General features: G+C 36.6%; 1 protein-coding gene across 1 annotated transcript in view; it reads left to right on the forward strand.

Moving 5' to 3' along the window:
- LOC110461429 (paladin-like) overlaps positions 1 to 23,455 on the forward strand; it is a 158,530-nt gene that overhangs the window by 106,662 nt on the left and 28,413 nt on the right. Inside the window, exons 4-8 of the mRNA XM_021514873.1 lie at positions 1,446 to 1,625; positions 17,108 to 17,272; positions 19,773 to 19,936; positions 20,567 to 20,642; positions 23,182 to 23,327. Of these exons, the coding sequence (XP_021370548.1) occupies positions 1,446 to 1,625; positions 17,108 to 17,272; positions 19,773 to 19,936; positions 20,567 to 20,642; positions 23,182 to 23,327 (731 nt within the window). The remainder of the gene's footprint in view (positions 1 to 1,445; positions 1,626 to 17,107; positions 17,273 to 19,772; positions 19,937 to 20,566; positions 20,643 to 23,181; positions 23,328 to 23,455) is intronic.

Genomic DNA, 23,455 nt, shown 5'->3' on the forward strand with positions numbered 1-23,455 from the left:
GTGAACAGTGCACATTACAAACACCATTCTCCAAGAATATAAAAATGGTATCTTATTGTAATTACCATCAGGAAACTGTATTATTCTTCATGAAAAATCCCCTCAAAAACAATTTGCACTTTCATTAACTGAAATATAGTTAAGAGATTGTAATGGCATTATAAAGATTTTACTTCACAGACAGTTGTATGAACCCAGGAGATAGACAGCAATAGTTTTGACCAGAATCCAATTTGAGAAAGGAACAAAATTTGAGAAAGGAACAAAACAATTAAGAAAATGAAAAATAGACAAATAGGTTTTTGGTTGCCATGGTTACACGTGTCATAGAATATCCTTTGCGCCTGCATGAAATAATGTATGGCTGCTTTCTGTTACATGAACCTGCCTTTATTAGTTTATTAAGAGTGCTGTGTGCTGTTGATGGACACTAATGTAGAATACAGAATTTCTTCTACTGCCTTATAAATTCTTTTGATGTGATGTAAAATTAAAAAAATAAAGTTAGTTGTTTAAATTGCCATGTAAGGTTCTTGTCATAAAATAAGGGATTTTTGCTCTTCCTTAAAGCTAAAGGGATTCTAATCTAAATTGATTTATCTGTCCATGTTAGTATGCATTAAAGTGGTTTTATAATAATACCTTTGGAATATAATGGAACTCGCAAGTTATTAGCATGCACTGTAGATGGTGAGACCTGTGGAGTTATAGAGAGCTTGATATGTTATAGTATTTCAAACTTGATAGCTTGATTTTTAGACGTGACAGCTTGATTGTTGTTTTACAACTGTCCCCAGAATGTACAGTTTTCACAGGGAAATAAAAATGAGAAATACTTCTGGTTTTATCTCAACTGACACCAAATACCTGTAAGGTTATTGTATGTGCACTTGTGCTCATCATCCCTCTGGCCATCAACTTTTTTGTTAACAATTCTTCTTGAAACTGAAAGACTCATTGTCTTGATATTTGGCCAACAGGTATTTCAGGTATTTGGGAGGAGTGCTACAAGGTTGTTCATATAAATGACCTTGACATATCTTCAAGGTCACAGGGGTCAAATATGTTGAATATTTTAAACAACTTTAACTAAAGAATCATAGGGTATAAAGCTTTGACATTTGAACAAGTCCAGAAGACTGGCAGTGCAAGATAGTGTGTTGGGGTCAAGGGTCAACTGACATACTGTCAAGGTCACATAGGTCAACTATATTAAATACTTCAATCTGCATTATCTAATGAATATGAAGTTTAGAACAGTCATACTTCAGTTTGTTGTTTAGACAAGAAGCTCAAATCTTCTAGTATACATTGTGGTCTAAGGACTGGCCAGAGTTAAAGGTCATCATAGGTTTTATATACATATATGTATATTGGTTGTGACCTTGACCTATACACAAACTACTATGTAACAGTTATGCAACCTTGCTTTTATTGTTTTTCAGGGCAAGTACTTCCTGGTGAGAGATGTAAATGATAAGATGGATAAAAAATTGTCCATGGAGCAGTACCGCACACCAAACCTACACAAGGTCAATGGGCCTTTTTCAGTATATGCCTGTGGTCAGCCAACAGAGCGAGGCCTGTCCAAACTACTGAACCATTTAGCCCAAGATGATCCAACAGTAAGTAATCTCTTCTTAACTTCAATAAAACTTACCTGAAAATTGGCCAACAGCAAGTAACCTCTTCTTAACTTCAATACAACTTACCTTAAATTAGCCATTAGCAAAAAACTTCATCTAAACTTCAGAACCACATTCCCCAAGATTAGCTAACAGCAAATATCCACTTTGTTAGTTCTGAACCATTTACCCAAATTTTAGCCAACAGTTAGTAACCTTTTCTTAACTTCTGAACCACCGACCCCAAAATAAGCCTGCAGTAATGTCTCTAAACTTCTGAAGAACTTACCCAAGGATAAGCCAGCAGTAAGGAGCATCTTTTTAACTTCAGAACCATTAAGCACAAGATAAGCATGCAGTAAATAGCATCTTCTGTATTTTATTTATTCATTGGATCTCAATTGTTCCCCCGAGACAGAGTAAGCATTAAAATCTGTGCAAATTCATGTTATAAAATGTATACTTATGTGCTGAGAAAGAACAGTTTGAAAACACAGAATCCAAACAATGCTTCTCAGCATTTCTGTAATCCAACTATGCTACTGGGCATTTCTGTAATCTGAAATATGCTACTGGGCATTTCTGTAATCCAGACAATGCTGCTGGGCATTTCTGTAATCCAGACAATGCTACTGGTCATTTCTGTAATCCAGACAATGCTACTGGGCATTACTGTAATCCAGACAATGCTACTGGGCATTTCAGTAATCCAGACAATGCTACTGGACATTTCTGTAATCCACACTATGCTACTGGATATTTCTGTAATCCACACTATGCCACTGGGCATTTCTGAAATTCAAACTATGCTACTGGGCATTTCTGTAATCTGAAATATGCTACTGGGCATTTCTGTAATTCAGACAATACTGCTGGGCATTTCTGTAATCCAGACAATGCTACTGGACATTTCTGTAATCCAGACAATGCTACTGGACATTTCCGTAATCCAGACAATGCTACTGGACATTTCTATAATCCAAACTATACTACTAGGCATTTCTGTAATCCACACTATGCCACTGGGCATTTCTGAAATTCAAACTATGCTACTGGGCATTTCTGTAATCTGAAATATGCTACTGGGCATTTCTGTAATCCAGACAATGCTACTGGGCATTTCTGTAATCCAGACAATGCTACTGGACATTTCTGTAATCCAGAGAATGCTACTGGACATTTCCGTAATCCAGACAATGCTACTGGGCATTTCTATAATCCAAACTATACTACTAGGCATTTCTGTAATCCACACTATGCCACTGGGCATTTCTGAAATTCAAACTATGCCACTGGGCACTTCTGTAATCCACACTATGCTACTGGATATTTCTGTAATCCAAACTATGCTACTGGGCATTTCTGTAAACCACCTGGGCATTTCTGTAAACCACACTATGCCACTGGGCATTTCTGAAATCCAAACTATGCTACCGGGCATTTCTGTAATCCAGACAATGCTACTGGGCATTTCTGTAATCAACACTATGCCACTGGGCATTTCTGAAATCCAAACTATGCTACCGGGCATTTCTGTTATCCAGACAATGTTACTGGGCATTTTTGTAATCCACACTATGCTACTGGGCATTTCTGTAATCCACACTATAGTACTGGGCATTTCTGAAATTTCAAACTATGCTACTGTGCATTTCTGTAAACCACACTATACTACTGGGCATTTCTGTAAACCACACTATACTACTGGGCATTTCTGTAATCCACACTATACTACTGGGCATTTCTGTAATCCAAACTATGCTACTGGGCATTTCTGAAATTCAAACTATGCTACTGGGTATTTCTGTAATCCACACTATGCTACTGGGTATTTCTGTTATCCAAACTATGCTACTGGGCATTTCTGTAATCCACACTATACTACTAGGCATTTCTGTAAACCCCACTATACTACTGGGCATTTCTGAAATCCAAACTATGCTACTGGGCATTTCTGTTATTCACACTATGCCACTGGGCATTTCTGTAATCAACACTATGCCACTGGGCATTTCTGAAATTCAAACTATGCTACTGGGCACTTCTGTAATCCACACTATGCTACTGGATATTTCTGTAATCCACACTATGCCACTTGGCATTTCTGTAATCCAGACAATGCTACTTGGCATTTCTGTAATCCACACTATGCTACTGGGGATTTCTGTAATCCAAACTATGCTACTGGGCATTTCTGAAAACCACACTATGCCACTTGGTATTTCTGTAATCCACACTATGCCACTTGGCATTTCTGTAATCCAGACAATACTACTGGGCATTTCTGTAATCCACACTATGCCACTGGACATTTCTATAATCCGCACTATGCCACTGGGCATTTCTGTAAACCACACTATGCCACTTGGTATTTCTGTAATCCACACTATGCCACTTGGAATTTCTGTAATCCACACTATGCCACTTGGAATTTCTGTAATCCACACTATGCCACTGGGCATTTCTGTAAACCACACTATGCCACTGGGCATTTCTGTAATCCATACTATGCCACTGTGCATTTCTGTAATCCAGACAATGCTACTGGGCATTTCTGTAATCCACACTATGCTACTGGGTATTTCTGTAATCCAAACTATGCTACTGGGCATTTCTGTAAACCACACTATGCCACTGGGCATTTCTGTAATCCANTTCTGTAATCCACACTATACTACTAGGCATTTCTGTAAACCCCACTATACTACTGGGCATTTCTGTAATCCAAACTATGCCACTGGGCATTTCTGTTATTCACACTATGCCACTGGGCATTTCTGTTATCCAAACAATGCTACTGGGCATTTCTGTAATCCACAGTATGCCACTGGGCATTTCTGTTATCCAGACAATGCCACTGGGCATTTCTGTAATCCACACTATGCCTTTGGGCATTTCTGTAATCCAGACAATGCTACTGGGCATTTCTGTAAACCACACTATACTACTGGGCATTTCTGTAAACCAAACTATACTACTGGGCATTTCTGTAATCCAAACTATGCTACTGGGCATTTCTGTTATCCAGACTATGCTACTGGGCATTTCTGTAATCCAAACTATGCTACTGGGCATTTCTGTAACCCACACTATACTACAAGGCATTTCCATAACCCCCACTATACTACTGGGCATTTCTGTAATCCAAACTATGCCACTGGGCCTTTCTGTAATCCAGACAATGCTACTGGGCATTTCTGTAAACCACACTATACTACTGGGCATTTCTGTAATCCAAACTATGCTACTGGGCATTTCTGTTATCCAGACAATGCTACTGGGCATTTCTGTAATCCACACTATGACACTGGGCATTTCTGAAATCCAAACTATGCTACTGGGCATTTCTGTTATCCAGACAATGCTACTGGGCATTTCTGTAATCCACACTATGCCACTGGGCATTTCTGTAATCCACACTATGCTACTGGGCATTTCTGTAATCCACACTATACTACAAGGCATTTCCATAAACCCCACTATACTACTGGGCATTTCTGTAATCCAAACTATGCCACTGGGCATTTCTGAAATCCAAACTATGCTGCTTGGCATTTCTGTAGTCCAAACTATGCTACTTGGCAATTCTGTAAACCACACTATACTACTGGGCATTTCTGTAATCCACACTATGCCACTGGGCATTTCTGAAATCCAAACTATGCTACTTGGCATTTCTGTAATCCAAACTATGCTACTTGGCAATTCTGTAAACCACACTATACTACTGGGCATTTCTGTACACCACACTATACTACTGGGCATTTCTGTAATCCAAACTATGCTACTGGGCATTTATGTCATCCACACTATGCCACTGGGCATTTCTGTTATCCAGACAGTGCTACTGGGCATTTCTGTAAACCACACTATACTACTGGGCATTTCTGTAATCCACACTATACTACTGGGCATTTCTGTAAACCACACTATACTACTGGGCATTTATATTATTTTTTTTATGTCATCCACACTATGCTACTTGGCATAACTGTAATCCACACTATGCTACTGGGTATTTATGTGATCCACACTATGCCACTGGGCATTTCTGTAATCTTAACTATGGGACGTAAATATCAAGCAGTGTCTTGAGGAAAATGCATGACACTTATTTTAAATTCTCATTATCATGAACAACACATCTTTGTAGCTTTGAAATTTATCTTTGCTACAGATTTTAGTTTAAAATATTACTGTTCTGTTACCAGTAGACTTCACTTTTGAAGCTGATTAGCTTGGATCTGATAATAGAAGTCTGTGTATTTCTATTGTTAACATTATGTTTTTTCATCTATTTTACATTTGAATCAATTTTCACTGTGAAATTCCCTAACAGAACACACACAGGGTGTTTTACACAATGATTAAAACTCCATTTTGTTTGAAGCTGTTTACTTTGGATATCTTCATTATCAAAGCTTGGTGTGTTCCGGTGGGAAGCTGACATTATCTTCTTCAATACTCTGGGGCACAGAGCAGATATTGGCATATGGCCACCAGCAAAGAGCTTTCACGGGACTAATCAGGAAAGTTCCAGTGAACTTGGAATTGAAATTCATTTTTGAGGGGGGAGGGTTGAAGTCCCCACATCAACATCAGCAACATTTGAATGTTTACAAAACTTTGTCCTTGAAAATATGCTGGTAATATACTTTTTTGAGATTTAGTCCATTTTAGCATCATATGCATAATGTCTTTTGAAAAGATCTAAGATAAAAGCATCAGCTGTATGAATGCTTCCTATTCCTCCAAATCTAATAATTTTAACTGAGCCAGAAAATAGTCTATATCACAAGCACCATCAAAGCACTGCCTGGTCATGAATGAAATTTCCTAACAGAGCTCCACAGACCAAGAACTACTCTTTCATGGTATTGGAAAATGTTATCACCAGATTGCATGAGAACATAAAAAAATGTAATTGAATGTGTTCCAGTGAAGTGCTCTTTTTGAAGCAGGCTCCATCAACATTACTATGCTATCAGCATCGATGACGTTCAATGCCATCCCTTTGCCATCCCTATTTATGGCATGAAATGTCAACCCTGTGCCATATTTATTGTTGACCTGAGTGATATCCCATATGCATGCCACCACTATTTATGACACAAAGTCTCGACCCCATGCCATTTTTATTGTTGACCTGAGTGCTATCCCATGCCATCACTATTTATGACATGAAGTATTAACCCCATGCCATATCATGTCATTACTGTTTATGACATGAAGTGTCAACCCTGTGCCATATTATTTTTGACCTGAGTGCTATCCCATGCCATCACTATTTATTTACATGTTTCCCTTCTTCAGCTTAGTAAACTCTGACTGGGTATAAATTAAGATATATGCAGTGAAAAAAGGCCCGGCGGATTGATACTTGTTTCAAATATGGCGCCTTTCACGCTTCAGCGAGATAACAGTCCAATGATAACCAATGCTTGGTTCCTTCACCATCTAGATACATGAAACAAATCAGGGATCCATTATGTCTGATTATGCAATAAAAGGATGCTGACAAACTTCTTATTTCATGGATGCACATTCAAATTTCTTTGACAGTTGCATCAACAATGGCGGCTTCCTTCTGTAACAGTTGACCGCGTCATTCCATGAGTAATGTGTCAATGCATGTACCCTTATAAATGAAGAGAAATATTTGAAGATCTTCGCATATTACTTAATTTGAAATTAAAAATCTACGAAAGGAAAAAAATAGTGTTGTTAACTGCATATTTTCTAAATTTACTCATATATCGATGTAGATTCACTGGAACTTATTATCCTAGCAACCATGGCTACAGTAGTTACCATCATAGCAACCCGCTTCAACTGTTTGTTCTAAGTATTGTAGCATTTAAACATCTTTTGAATGTAAATATAAGGACTGACTTTAATTTTAAAAACATAAAAGATGATAATGGGATGGCACTGAATTAATGATGGCATTCAAGGAAAGCACTTTAGTGATAATAAAGGGATAGTACAGGAGGCATATGTAAATATGGCGTTGGGTTGACACTTCATGTCATAATTAAGGATTGACCTTCATTTTGACGGTGCATACGCTAGTATTAATGTAGTTGGCAACAAACTCATTCTTTATGGTGCCTCTTAGTGCTCCATAAAGAATGTGTTTGGGACCATCCCATTATATAAAATTATTATCTTTTATGTTTTTAAGTCACCTGAGACAAAGTCTCAAGTGACCTATTGCGATCGCCTTTTGTCCGTCGTCGTCCGACATCATCCGTCGTGCGTCCGTAAACAATTTACATTTTCGACTTCTTCTCCAAACCCCCTGAACCAATTTCAATGAAATTTTGCAGAAACCTTCCATTGCCAAAGGTCAACAAAAAGAGCTGCCGATTTGGTCCCCGGCCCCCAGGGGCCTGAGGGGCGGGCCCAAAAAGTGTCAAATTGACTAAAATTTCAAAAATCTTCTTCTCAAAACCCAGATATGGTAAAATCAAATACTCTTCATAGATGGAAGGGTCTTAAGGTGTTTTACCAAAATTGTGAATTTCTTGACCCTGGGGTCTCATGTTTACCCCTGGGAAGGGGGTAAACTTTACTATAGTTTATATAGGGAAATCAAATTTTGGACCAACATTTGTTTAATTGCCATTGGAGGTAATTCAATTTAAGTTAGCATTATCAGTATTGGGTAGCAGTTTGATGGTATGCACATATATTAATTAAGCCCTGACTGACCCCCCAGGGCTGATGGGAGGGGCCAAAAAGGGCCAAATTGACTGAAATTTCAAAAATCTTCTTCACAAGACCCAGATATGGTAGAATCAAACACTCTTCGAAGATGTAAGGGTCTTAAGGTGCTCTACCAAAATTGTGAATTTTATGACCCTGGGGTCTCACGTTTCAAAATTTATTATGGTTTATAATGGCAAATGATACTTTGAATATTACATGTTAATAACTTGATTGGAATTATAACCCTGAGTTGACAGTTTGATACTTTGAAAATTTTGAGCCAGCCCTACCCCCAAGGGTTGTAGGTTGGGGTCCAAAGGAGTCAGTGTGCTAAAATTTCTTCATCTTTCTTGTTTAGAATCAGAGGTGCTAGTTTCAAATACTTTTTAGTCTTAAATCTGTATGCTAGATATTGAATAAGGTGGTTTTATCGTTTTTTGTCACTGAATAAAATTTCTGTTTGTGTTAAAAACAAAATCAACTCTCTGTATAAATATATCAGGTGACCGTTAAGGCCCATGGGCCTCTTGTTTACTTTATAATGACATCAGTGTGCCATAATTATTTTTGACTTCAGTGATATCCCAGTGCCATCAGACTAAGGGTTATTGATGATGATCAGTGCCAATAGAACAAGGGTTAACGTCCACAACGTACTGTCACTGTCAGAACGACACTACTCATTATGCCCAGTTTCCTGTGTGGCTGGGATTGATTGACTAACTTTGTCCACAAAATTACCATGACAAGTTTTGTTTGATATAGACCAATTTTGACATTTAAACAGGTTCGTGTGTCTTTTACTAACCCAGCAGACATATACATACATAGATCTTTCTGTTCTATCTGCTCAACCCTTTTAATTATTTTCTCCGTAGTAATTTGCTTTCAGACTTTTGATATAGTGAACGTTTAACTGTGTAACATCTTACACCAGCCTCATCCATCCTCATGCTGGTTTCTGTCACAAAGTGGCAATGTAGATGTACAAACGGCCAACCAGATTTTACTGCTCATGCCTGGCCTGATATTGATATATATGTACCAAACTCATAAGGTTATATAGTTTCCTCTACAATTAATTCCAATATGGCTCACAAGTGGAACAATTATATGCAGGCAAAATGTACTTTGCAGCTTATATCATTAAAAGCCGTATAAAGTAATATCGAAAGCTGTGTATCTACAGGACTGACAGATATCATTAGAATCTCCCCACAAATATCAATTTCAATCCAATCTGGCATTCCTAGTCATGTGAAAGTTTCTTGGATTTGGTTCTCCTGGGAATCAATGTTAGATAAATGTGAAATGGGACATCTTTCTCATTGATTTATATGGGAGGTAGAACTTGGTGGCTTTCTGATCGTTACCTATAGGTACTTCCCCAAATGTTAGAGAATTTCACACTGGTTAAATAGGCATGTCTTGGATCTGTGAGGTGAACGTGTCATTACTGATGATCATTAGTAGAGCTGACCGTTCAGACTTGCACACTTATCGGATTATCTGCCCACTTTGTGGACTTCTGGTCAGACGTCGGTTTTGAAAGCGTACTGCTATTGGGCATACTAGTATTCTGTAAAGAGATTATCATTGTCTGACTGACACTGAACGGTATGGAGCTTAACACAAGCAGACTTTATACTTGGCACCAAAACACATCACCATCAGTCCATTATCGTAACTGGGTTTTATGTGCACACTTTACATCAAATTATTGTTGGCTTCTATTTCCGACCTTAAAGTCCATAAAAGTTTGGCCACCAGGAAGTGGATTATGGGGGATGTCCAGCGTTGTTACATCAGCGCTGTGCTCTATTGTTTGGCCACCAGGAAGTGGATTATGGGGGATGTCCAGCGTTGTTCCATCAGCGCTGTGCTATATTGTTTGGCCACCAGGAAGTGAATTATGGGGGATGTCCAGCGTTGTTACATCAGAGCTGTGCTATATTGTTTGGCCACCAGGAAGTGGATTATGGGGGATGTCCAGCGTTGTTACATCAGTGCTGTGCTATATTGTTTGGCTGTGAAATTGAATCAGATTTTATTTTCTTCATGTCAATGTCATACACCAATGGTCCCTTTATGTTCACCTTCATTAAACTTGTAGCATTATTATCAACTACAAACCAGAGTGTTCTACTAAATTTACTTCTATAATAGAACAGATTATAAATGATAGTTAGATTCACATTACCTCGAAGGTAGTGATGGATATTAAATGAAACTTGTGTTTATAAATAAAAGCTTCTGAAAAGAATTGAGTAGGACAAATGGTCGTTCCCTAAATGTAAGAGGCAGAATGAGTGTAGATGTATTATTGTAAACAATTTAATTGATTATGATGGCAGTACATTTACCCACAGTTAAATAAAAAGACACTAGATGAATAAGGTAAGTCAGGTAACTTAAGGAAAAAGCTATTTTGACATAATGGAAGGGGTCATAATCAAGGGAGATAATGCACAGACTTGTTTCTGTGTTTTATTGTAGAGACATTTGAAAGAGTCTTCTGGAGACAAAAAATAGTTTTTTTATATGGATTATTTATTTGACTTCCATCAGTAACAACTAAAAATGTGTAGAAAAGGTGTCTTTATAGGTCCACAATAAGTTTCGTTTCTAGACAAAAATTTAGGTAAGAATTCTATATCACATAGTGAAAGGATATATGATTAGGAATATTTATAAGTTTGTTATATTGACAGGCCCATAGCCCTCCCTGTAGTGACAGGGAGTTTAACATCCTTGGTAATGTTGTGGTGTTCGAGGGTGAACACTTTTGAAATTGGGAAAGTAGTATGACAGGTTTTAATTGTACAAAAGATTATGTTGCCTTCTAGCTTTGCGCTAAGCTCAATCTGTATAGTAGATGACTGGGAAGGTGGGGTTCACTGGGGGTCAATCCCCGGGGTCTCATTCCTCCAAATATTGTATATACATGAGAGTGTTAAAGTGAGTGGACTATATATGTACAGGTACTGTAGATATATAAATATTCACCACACAGTTATGTGTGTGTGTGTGTGTGCATAGTGTGTGTGTGTGTGTGTGGGGGGTGATATATCAAAGAAAGAACAAATACAATAATACAATAATGAATTCATCGATTTAATGTATATACATTGAATTGGATAGGAAGTACAGTATGTACATGTACCTTGATAATTATGGTTACTTTGAGTTACAACCAGATTGCAGTAAAATGAAATTGTGGTCAATGTTGAGAGTTGTCATGAGAACATTAACATCCAAATTATACCACAGAAATAATGACAGACCGGTTGACATACAGTTGGTGAGTCTACCACACTGGATCAGAATCCAACTACAGTAACGACATGTCCGAAATACAGTCAATGAGTGGAGTGATTGGCGACAGGCAGTCTTCGTGTTTCACAGACCGACATGCCAAGATGGCCAGCACTATGGAATCAATGATCAACACATAATTGGCCAAACTCCCCATTCTGTTCTCCAGTGTATCCGAAAATGAATTGGAGAATGATTCCCCATGAAATACAGACTATTGTATCATTGAACAGATATTGGTGGGCGTAGAGCATAGTTTAGACCAATCAAACAATGGTTAGGGTAACATTTGTAGGTCACTTTATCATGAATACTGACAACACAGCAGTGCTGATATATATTGTGTTATGGCATCATGTATCTGGACTTCACCATCGCAATCATTATTAGATTAATGAATTTGATAACGGGCTCATGAAAATCTAATTATTTCACAGATTTCCGATGAGATGTATTATATGACCCTGTGATTGTGCAGTATAGTTTAAGAAATATTGTATATGATAGCAACTCATATCGTATTTTCACAAGTTCAAGGTCAAATTATCCACTCGTGGTTGTACAACATCTCTTACCTTCACAATATTATTGAAAAACATCACATGTCGCTAAATCCATCAAATTCTAGATCCATAAGTTTAATTGTAGTAAAAAAAGTTAGTAAGATTTTATAATAAGAGCGTAGCTCTCGGGCGCCAAAGGTGCCCGAGCGAAGCTCTTTAATGGTATATATATACATGCGTGTGTAAACAGAGTTGCTTCCCCTTTCTACACCTTGCCTTTAATTTTTTTGCATCCGGAAGTAGACGTCCAGTGGGGAAACCGGAAGTGTATCCTTGAAGCAAAGACAATTGTGTTTCAACCCATACATGAACATCTTCATATAGTGTAAACAATCTTCATGTTTTATTACTTCTTTATTTAGATAAAAACTAACATACATTCTGAGTGAAAAAAATCTATCACATAAATTTTGATACTAGCAGACATGAAACGACGTTCAGAGATTATCATGCTGTGAAGTCACAATCACGTCACACTCCATCGGCCTTCATCGGTTATTTCCAGAAGGATGAAAAATAACCGAAAAATCTTGGAACTGATGGCCGTTGCATTTATCTCTTTGTTGGTGCTTCATGACTTTTTAATTTCAGTTTTTGCCACAGGCACAAAAAATAAAAACGCAGATGCTTTCTGAAGATCTTATTTTGTCATCAACCAGGTCTGTTAATATTTCTACCGGGAGATATTTTCAAAAAGAGCCGAATTAAGCCAATAGGTCAACGTGTACATTTATTTTTCATCGTCTAAAATTTCATCTGCTTCTGATTTCCATTTGCTGAGAATATGAACGAAATAATAACATTTTTGAAAGTCTGGTTATAGTCTTTACATAATTTATGTATGCATCACCACTCATAAAAGAAACAATGGATAATTCATTTATGTTGAAATCAACAATAATTGTCCAGACAACGAACCCCAGTTCAAAGCCCTATTTCAGCAACGTAATACTTTTTCACAACGCATGCCGATTTATAACTAGTTAGAGACAGAAACTGTTTAATTGTATTTGGCATTATTACCTATCAAATCTCAGTGACAGTTAAAAAAACCCAAAACAATCAGGTGTTTTAGGATGGAACAGGAATTCTAAATATCCATATAAGACAATCTCAGTTACATCAAAGTATTACAATGTTTTCTTTTTTTTAGTTCATTTTTTAAACTAACATCTCTATACATTTACTTTTATAAACTTATCGTCAAATATGTAATATGCACTTTTTTCTATAGCAATTACCAACCAGTTTTTCCCACCTTATTTCAATCATTATTTTTGTGACCTGACGGAAGCAAGCAGAAGATTTTATTCTTAATGTGGGAGGAAGCTGGAGTATCCGGGGAAAAACCCTGTGGTCGGGCAGGTAACCCGGGGGGGGGGGGGGGGTACTTTTTGGAAGGGGTATAAAAAGTATCCGGATACTTTTTATTCTGCATAAAAAGTATCCGCATACTATTTAAGCAGGAGGTACATTTTATGCATGACACCGGTCATCTTGGTGAAGACGAGCGTGCTATCCACTGCTCCACCTGACCCATCATATACGTTACACACAAGAACAAATATCTACTTTAGCTTTGAAAATGGCGTCATTGATGCAAAAATTATGTTGTAAATACATTTTTACCAATCATCAACGATACAAAAAAAACTATATACGGGAAACCGGGGCAAGTTCGGCCACCCCTGATATTTTTGTTTTTGAGCTTATATTTACAACTTAAATATCTTAGCAGTTTAGTTGGCTGGGCATTCACACGAAAAAATGGCGAGGAAAACTCTTATGTAAAATTACTAAACAGGAGAAAATTACTTTTTAGAGGGTAGAAACAAAATCATGATCTCGCTTCTATAGTTATGCGAATTTTCTGTAAACGGAATTGCTATTTTTTTACGGTCAAACGTGTAACACACTGACAGCTTCAAATGATATAAATGTACATAAAAGCAAAGCCAAGCACTCACTACCATATTGCTGTACTGTAAGAATTTATTGAAATATCAATTTGGGCCCAGACAGCTTCGGCCAATGATACTGTGGCAAGTTCGGCCCATGTAACACATGAAAAGTAGTAAAATTGGCGATAAAATCTGACGTTGCAGGCTTTATAACGTCATAATTAAGCTGATTCCAATGGGGCCGAACTTACCCGAATGCCTGTCCGAACTTATCTCATTGTTTTCTTAAGGGACTTAGTGACAATAAGATTATTTTTTGTACCTCCTAAATCCTTCCAAGAACTCACTGCAGCATCAGCTACCTAGCACCATGCTAGCCTTAATTTACAACATGCAATGAAGCTCTGTTCACTTAAATAATAGATAACACACAAGACAATGGTATTGGCGTAATTGGCTTACCTTTATCAGGATGCCAGAATTTAATTTTTCATCTTTGATCTAAATTTCAATACATTTATTGTTTCATAAAATATTATTTTAGTGAAGGTGCGGCAAAAGATACCGCCATAAGACATCACCGATGACACCGCCACCCAAACTGCATGTTATCTCATTGTATTTTGCACAATTGTTATTTACAATAAATAAGGTCATAGCTGCCTTCTCTTTGTGATCCAGCTATCTTTAGCTTCTAGGTTCAGTCTAGCTGCGGGAACCGTAGATTCTATGTCCGATTTTTAAAAAAAATATTTTTTTATTGTTATCGGACCATAGATTATTGTTATCTATGGTCCAATAACAATAAAAATAAAAAAATAAAAAATTGGACATAGAAGCTACGGTTCCCGCAGCTAGGTTCAGTCCAGACAGTTAAAAATGTACATCAAAGAATGAAAAAGTGTTGTTCACTTATGATCTAACTGTTCTCATCACACTCATGTCTTTGGATATACTCTTTGACGTATATTCAATATGGTCTTTCCATAAGGGACAAACATTGATAAAAACACCAAATAGTTGAGCACAGTTGACTGTTTCAGTCCCAAGATCCCCTGCTTTTGAAATAAGCTGTCAACATTTTGCAAGTGGATCCTATCAACATACATTGGATTGTAGTTAATTAAGCAGAATTAATTGTCCTTTCCACCATTTAATTGGAGGTATTATATCTCCTGACATTGTCACTTCCAGACTGTTTTACCCCTCACCATTTATGACATATCATCTGCATACATCATAGCTGTAGAATGTTTTAACTCTAAATGTAGTACAGTGAACCTAACATCGAGCCTTGGGGTACACCAATATTGATTGGTTGAAAATCTTACTACAGGCTTTCTCTCCTTGAGTGCCTGGAGTTTATGCAACAGAACAATATGGAGATAAATGAAAATAATCCCTGTAACATATCCTTTCTCAATCTTTTTCAGTCATTTGTCTGCTACACTCACCAGAGCAGACTCTGTAGAATGGTTTGGTCAAAAACCAAATTGGCTGTCACTTTATTATTTGTTTAAAGTTTAAAAATCATGAACTGTATCATGCACATGTCTTTTAATGTTTTATGCAGACCTACCAGTATGGCATTATGACATTAGGAGGAGCTACAATAGTTTCTCATGCACATTTTAAAAGGTTACCCGATATGTTTGATTCTCTATGGAACCTCTTGTAATACTTGACTGTCTCAGTACTGAAGCTCATTAGAATCATATCCAATCCGGTGCCAATGTGACAGAAAATATTGTTGAAAATATTGAATACGTCAACTTTATCATTTATAAAAGTTCCCTCAACATTTAAATATACTGCAGTATGCAATATTTTTAATGGGCAGACATTCTTTAATTCATTCTAGACTTTCTTTGTGTTTCGAGAACTTTGATGTCTAAATAATCTTATTTGGCTTGTAAATTTAAAAGAAAAGATCTGGTTTTACGTGCCCTGAAGAGCACTTAGTAGGAGTCATACTGAGACTTTCTGGCTTCGTCGTGCAAATAATCCAGATTGTGTAATGAATTCAATATATCATCATTTATCCATTGTTCTGAATGTCAATGACACTAAGATAAAACGTCTTTTGAACTCAGCCCAAACATCTTCAGTGTTGCCATAATTATGGTTTCATAAAGCTCCAAGGAACCGGCTGCATATTGGCAGATAGGCTTTTTTAGGTTAATGATTTTTGAATTTGCAGTGTTTAATGGTCGCATTGGATTGGAGAAGACAACCTCTGACTTTACAGATTGCATACGTGTATGAGATGATAATCACTGATACCAAGGGAAATAACTTCAGACTCCAGACACTTTAATGAGTCAGTTAATTATATCTGGTCTGTATGAGTTCCCGAGCGAGTCCTCTTCTTCTTGTGTAGGAACAGTTATATGTTGTATAAGTCATAGAGTAAGTTTTTCCTAAGGGAAGATTCAAGGTCATATCTAGATATTGTCCCCGAACATAACATTGTTTTAGTTTTCTGTTGATAGTTTTTCAATTAATTAATCAAATTTATTGTACCAGTCCACCATTTGTTTCACAGTCTGTAGACAGCTAATACAGGTATTTTGTGATGACTGAGTATTTCTGTCATTTCTAAGGGATGAAGCCAGAAAATTGAGTTTGAACATATCATTTATTTACTTAAATAGAAGTCGGCAACCCTGAAATATTGTTAGTGTTCTAAAGTGCAATATGCCTACAGGGCTTTTCTGAATTACTGTATGATATATATACAATATTACACAGTGTAATGGAAGACTAAATACATCAACTCAGATACTTATAGTTTCCTTGAACTCTCTGACCAAAGGAAATAATTCTCACTGACAAAACATTCAATATATAATTGCCAAAGAAAATGTTCACAAATGTTCCCTATTTCTAATTGAAGTTAATTCTGACTGCATATATTTCCAGAAATGACTCACTCAAAGTGAATATCTGTTTGGAAGTTTGCAAGTAAGAATTACCGTTTTTTTACTTGTAGGAGATTCTCTTGTTTAACATGCGGGAAGAGCCTGTCCTGTTTGTAGATAATGGGATGGACATGATTCCCTTCTCTATCCGAGACCAAGACAACATTCACAACATCGTTAGCTTTGGACGAAGTCCCACAGAGGCAGACGAGGCAGAGGCGAGGATCAGAAAAGAGGTCAGTCAAACTTCTGCTAGCTTCTGTGTCAGGGGTTGAAATGAATTAAAATAAAATATACAGTGTGTGTGGCATCATCATACACAGAGGAAACTGGTGTGACATCACAATACATCGTGTTATGCTTGATGTAAAAAGATGAGATGTTACATAATTGAGGGTATAAATATATGACAGGAAAATGGATTTGATCTAGACAGAGTCATTGTAACATGTGGGCAGTCAGCCATCCAACTACTGACCATGCTTGATGTTGCTGAATCAGTGAGCGGGTCCCTAAGTTATACTGCATCACTTGAAAAACTAGCTTGCCAGTAAGACAGCATTTTCCCCACAAATTCATTAGATGTCAGGACCTAAGGAAACTACGTTGGTGAATCATGTCAATTGTTCAAACTTTTGCCAAACCCATCCAAACTGTTTAAACTGCTGCAGTAGAGATCTAGACTGTTTAAATTTTGATACAGAGATCTTAAATATCCCCATTGCTGCTGCAGAGATATTAACTGTCCAAATTTTGCTCTTAAATATATGTACCTGAGTACTGCTACAGAGATCTTAAATATCTGTACAAGTACTGCTACAGAGATCTTAAATATCTGTACAAGTACTGCTACAGAGATCTTAAATATCTGTACATGTACTGCTACAGAGATCTTAAATATCCCTAACACTGCTACAGAGATCTAAAATATCCATACCACTTCTACAGAGATCTTAAATATCCATACCACTGCTACAGAGATCTTAAATATCTGTACAAGTACTGCTACAGAGATCTTAAAAATCTGTACCACTGCTACAGAGATCTTAAATATTCTTACCACTGCTACAGAGATCTTAAATATCCATACCACTGCTACAGATATCTTAAATATCTGTACAATTACTGCTACAGAGATCTTAAATATCCATACCATTACTGCTACAGAGATCTTAAATATCCAAACCACTGCTACAGTGATCTTAAATATCGGTACCACTGCTACAGAGATCTTAAATATCCATACCAGTACTGCTACAGAGATCTTAAATATCCATACCAGTACTGCTACAGAGATCTTAAATATCCATACCACTGCTACAGAGATCTTAAATATCCATACCACTGCTACAGAGATCTTAAATATCCATACCACTGCTACAGAGATCTTAAATATCCATACCACTGCTACAGAGATCTTAAATATCCATACCACTGCTACAGAGATCTTAAATATCCATACCAGTACTGCTACAGAGATCTTAAATATCCATACCAGTACTGCTACAGAGATCTTAAATATCCATACCAGTACTGCTACAGAGATCTTAAATATCCATACCAGTACTGCTACAGAGATCTTAAATATCCATACCAGTACTGCTACAGAGATCTTAAATATCCATACCAGTACTGCTACAGAGATCTTAAATATCCATACCAGTACTGCTACAGAGACCTTAAATATCCATACCAGTACTGCTACAGAGATCTTAAATATCCATTCCAATACTGCTACAGAGATCAAAACTGAATAGATCTTAATTGCACATAGATACAAAATGTTCAAACCTTGCCACATGATATCTGGACTTTATTTGAACTTTCAGATTCAAGGAGAATTAGTTGAAAGGTGATTTGTACATAACAAGAATGCCGTCTGGTTAATACTGTAAGGTTTCCATATGCTGGATGGTGTTTTTGTGGATATGTGGCTGTGAGATATTGTAGAAGTGTTGATAGCATAATTTGTATATGACATCAAACCCATAGAAGATAATACCAATTATGTTTGTCGTCTTCCATTTTGTTTCAGTTGGGAGTCGTTAAATGGTAATTGTCTTTCAATTAACCTGGGGGAACTGATGTGTATTTGTACTGACTTGTCACTAGACTGTTGGGGACCTTTACTTACCGGCTCAATAATTACCCTACACAATGTATACTTGGTTGTTCATCAAGGGCAAGCTACCTTATAGAATCTACATTTGGGCATGGTTTATGAAAAGGTGCTGTCCATGTTGAAAAGTGTATGTAATCATAAAAAGTGTATGTAACTATAAAAAGTGTATGTAATGTGTATGTTACTATAAAAAGTGTATATAACTATAAAAAGTGTATGTAACTATAAAATGTATATGTAACTGCTAAATGTGTAACTACTAAATGTGTATGTAAGTATTAAGGTGTTTGTTTAAACTATGAAGGTGTATGTAACTTTAAAATGTACATGTAACTGCTAAATGTGTATGTAACTATAAAATGTGTATGTAACTGCTAAATGTGTATGTAACTGCCCACTATGGTTCAATTGTGAATGTGTATGTAACTATAAAATGTGTATGTTACAATAAAAGGTCAAGTGTACCTATAAAAAGTGTAACTATAAATTAATCTTTAACAAGTATTAGAACATTTTTCTTGAGATATATATGTATGTAGCAGAATATGATCAAATTAACATTGAGTATTCCTCAAATAATTAAAGGTAAAATAATCACCTTTCTAACACTACAGGTGATTGACTTGGCAACAATGAAGGAAGAAAATAAGTTCTACTTTTACAATGACCTCGAAAACCTGCAGAGGGAGCCACATGAGATGCACATTCAATATGAAGACAAACTGCTTGTATCTGAGGAAGTGTATGCCCGCCATATCTTATGTAGTCACTGTGTTAGGTACGTATACAGTTGTAGCTACATTTGCTCTGCATTGCCACTATATAACTGTTATAACACTACCAAGGCCAGTTCCCTGTTATGAGACCCTAACACAGGCGTAGTGGTATCTACACAGCCCCGACTACACCTTAACTACCAGGTCGCTATTCCCCTCCGCACTAGCAAGTAGATAAGCAAAAAAAAAACCCACTATGGTTCAATAATATAAACCGTTTTATGTAAGACTATTATGAAATGTGAATTGAATATTTTGCATGATTGATTAAATTATGGAAATAGTATTGATACTTTTGAGCTTTTTTCCACAAACTATATCTTTTTATGGGAAAAATCGAGAGACAACATTCCTTGAGCAATTCCATGGGCTACCTCTTGAACAAACACAATTAAAATTTAAAAGTTCGTTTTGAACTTAGAAATGAAAATATAAGCATAAGACAGCATTCTGTTCCGTGTTATGGTCCTAAAAAACGGAACAGAATTGTAGACAAAATGAATAACGCGTGATATGCTGTTTAATTCTTAAATATCTATGTACTACTGTACTTGGCTTTTGTTATCATTGTCATCACTTCAGATAATTTGTTAAATTATGTGTGTTTTATACTTGATTTGTTTTGTTTCCAGATACCAGCGCTTGTGTTTTCCCTTTTCTGGGGCACCTAGATACCAGGATGTTGATGCCTTTTTAAATATATTTAAGGTATAAAGACTGAATATCATATATTAAATCTGACTGTGTTGCCTGGTGGAAGGGTAGGAGACAAACAATGTTAAGCACTTCTGTCTGTCAGAACTGTACACTGAACACCTGTACTTATAAAACTGTACACACTTACACCTGTACACCTATATACCTTTACACTTATATACCTGTACACCTCTACATCTGTACATCTTTACACCCATACATTTATACACATAGACATCTATACACCTGTACACTTCTACACCTGTAACTGTATACATCTGTACATCTATACACCTGTACATCTATACACCTGTGTTCCTATACAACTGTACATAGATACACCTGTAAATGTATACACCTATGTACCTATACACCTGTACATCTATACACATATGTACCTATACACCTGTACATCTATACACATATGTACCTATACACCTGTACATCTATACACCTGTACATCTATACACCTATATACCTATACAACTGTACATCTATATACCTATGTACCTATACAACTGTACATCTATACACCTATGTACCTATACAACTGTACATCTATATACCTATGTACCTATACAACTGTACATCTATACACCTGTAAATTTATACACCTATGTACCTATACAACTGTACATCTGTACAACTGTACATCTATACACCTGTACATCGATACACCTGTACATCTATACACCTGTACATTGATACACCTGTACATCGATACACCTGTACATCGATACACCTGTACATCTATACATATATTCACCTGTACATCTATACACCTATGTTCCTATACAATTGTACATCTATACACCTGTAAATTTATACACCTATGTACATATGCAACTGTACATCTATACACCTGTACATTGATACACCTGTACATCGATACACCTGTACATCGATACGCCTGTACATCTATACATATATTCACCTGTACATCTATACACCTATGTTCCTATACAACTGTACATCTATACACCTGTAAATTTATACACCTATGTACATATGCAACTGTACATCTATACACCTGTACATCTATACACCTATGTACCTATACAACTGTACATTTATACACCTATGTACCTATACACCTGTACATCTACACACCTGTACATCTATACACCTGTACATATATACACCTATGTACATCTACACACCTATATACCTATACAACTGTACATCTATACACCTGTACATCTATACACCTATGTACCTATACAACTGTACATCTATACACCTGTGATCATATACAACTGTACATCTATTCACCTGTAAATATATACACCTGTGTTCCTATACAACTGTACATATATACACCTGTAAATGTAAACACCTATGTACCTATACACCTGTACATCTATTCACCTATGTACCTATATAACTGTACATCTATACACCTGTACATCTATACACCTGTACATCTACACACCTGTACATCTATACACCTGTACATATATACACCTATGTACATCTACACACCTATATACCTATACAACTGTACATCTATACACCTGTACATATATACACCTATATACCTATACAACTGTACATCTATACACCTGTACATCTATACACCTATGTACCTATACAACTGTACATCTACACACCTGTGATCATATACAACTGTACATCTATTCACCTGTACATATATACACCTGTGTTCCTATACAACTGTACATATATACACCTATGTACGTATACAACTGTACATCTATCCACCTGTACATATATACACCTATATACCTATACAACTGTACCTCTATACACCTGTGATCATCTACAACTGTACATCTATCCACCTGTACATCTATTCACCGTACATCTATACACCAGTGATCATATACAACTGTACATTTATACAACTATGTACCTATACAACACCTGTTAATGTATACACCTATGTACCGATGCAACTGTACATCTATACTCCTGTACATGTATACACCTGCAAATGTATACACCTATGTACATCTACACACCTATATACCTATACAACTGTCCATCTATTCACCTGTAAATATATACACCTGTGTTCATATACAACTGTACATCTATCCACCTGTGATCATATACAACTGTCCATCTATTCACCTGTACATATATTCACCTATATACCTATACAACTGTACGTACATCTATATACCTATGTACCTATACAGCTGTTCATCTATACACCTGTAAATCTATACACCTATGTACCTATACAACTGTACATCTATACACCTGTACATTTATACACCTATGTACCTATACAACTGTACATCTATACACCTGTAAATGTATACACCTATGTACCTATACACCTGTACATCTATGCACCTGTACACATATACATCTCTATACTATCGTATGCCAAGAAATTCTCCCCAGTACTAATTTTGTAATATGTAGACCTGGTACAACAGTTCTTGTTTGTCATGATAAATCACCTCATTGAAGAAAGAAAAAAAGATAGAATAAAACTGCAGTGTGTTCCTGGTGTTTATTAACACATCTAGTTACCAATACACCTGTGTCCACACTAAGTACATCTTTTCTCTGGTTGCAGCAGTCCAGAAAATATTTGGAGAAGTCGTCTTTCTATAAACCTGCCATGCTGTTTACCTGTCAGACAGGCATGGGGCGCTCCACCACTGCCATGGTAATGGGCTGCCTCATGACCGCCCACAAAACTGGATTCCCATCAGAGACTAGGTGTGTACATCTATTCCAACAGTGATTTTGTAACCTTAGTAAAATGCTAGTCGCTTCCTACCAGATTTGCTCGGGAGAATTACCCTTTACCTCATTGAGTAGATCTTACGACTAATAAACAAGAGATC

The sequence above is a fragment of the Mizuhopecten yessoensis genome, unplaced genomic scaffold (assembly GCF_002113885.1).
Source record: "Mizuhopecten yessoensis strain PY_sf001 unplaced genomic scaffold, ASM211388v2 scaffold10619, whole genome shotgun sequence".
NCBI lineage: Eukaryota > Metazoa > Mollusca > Bivalvia > Pectinida > Pectinidae > Mizuhopecten > Mizuhopecten yessoensis.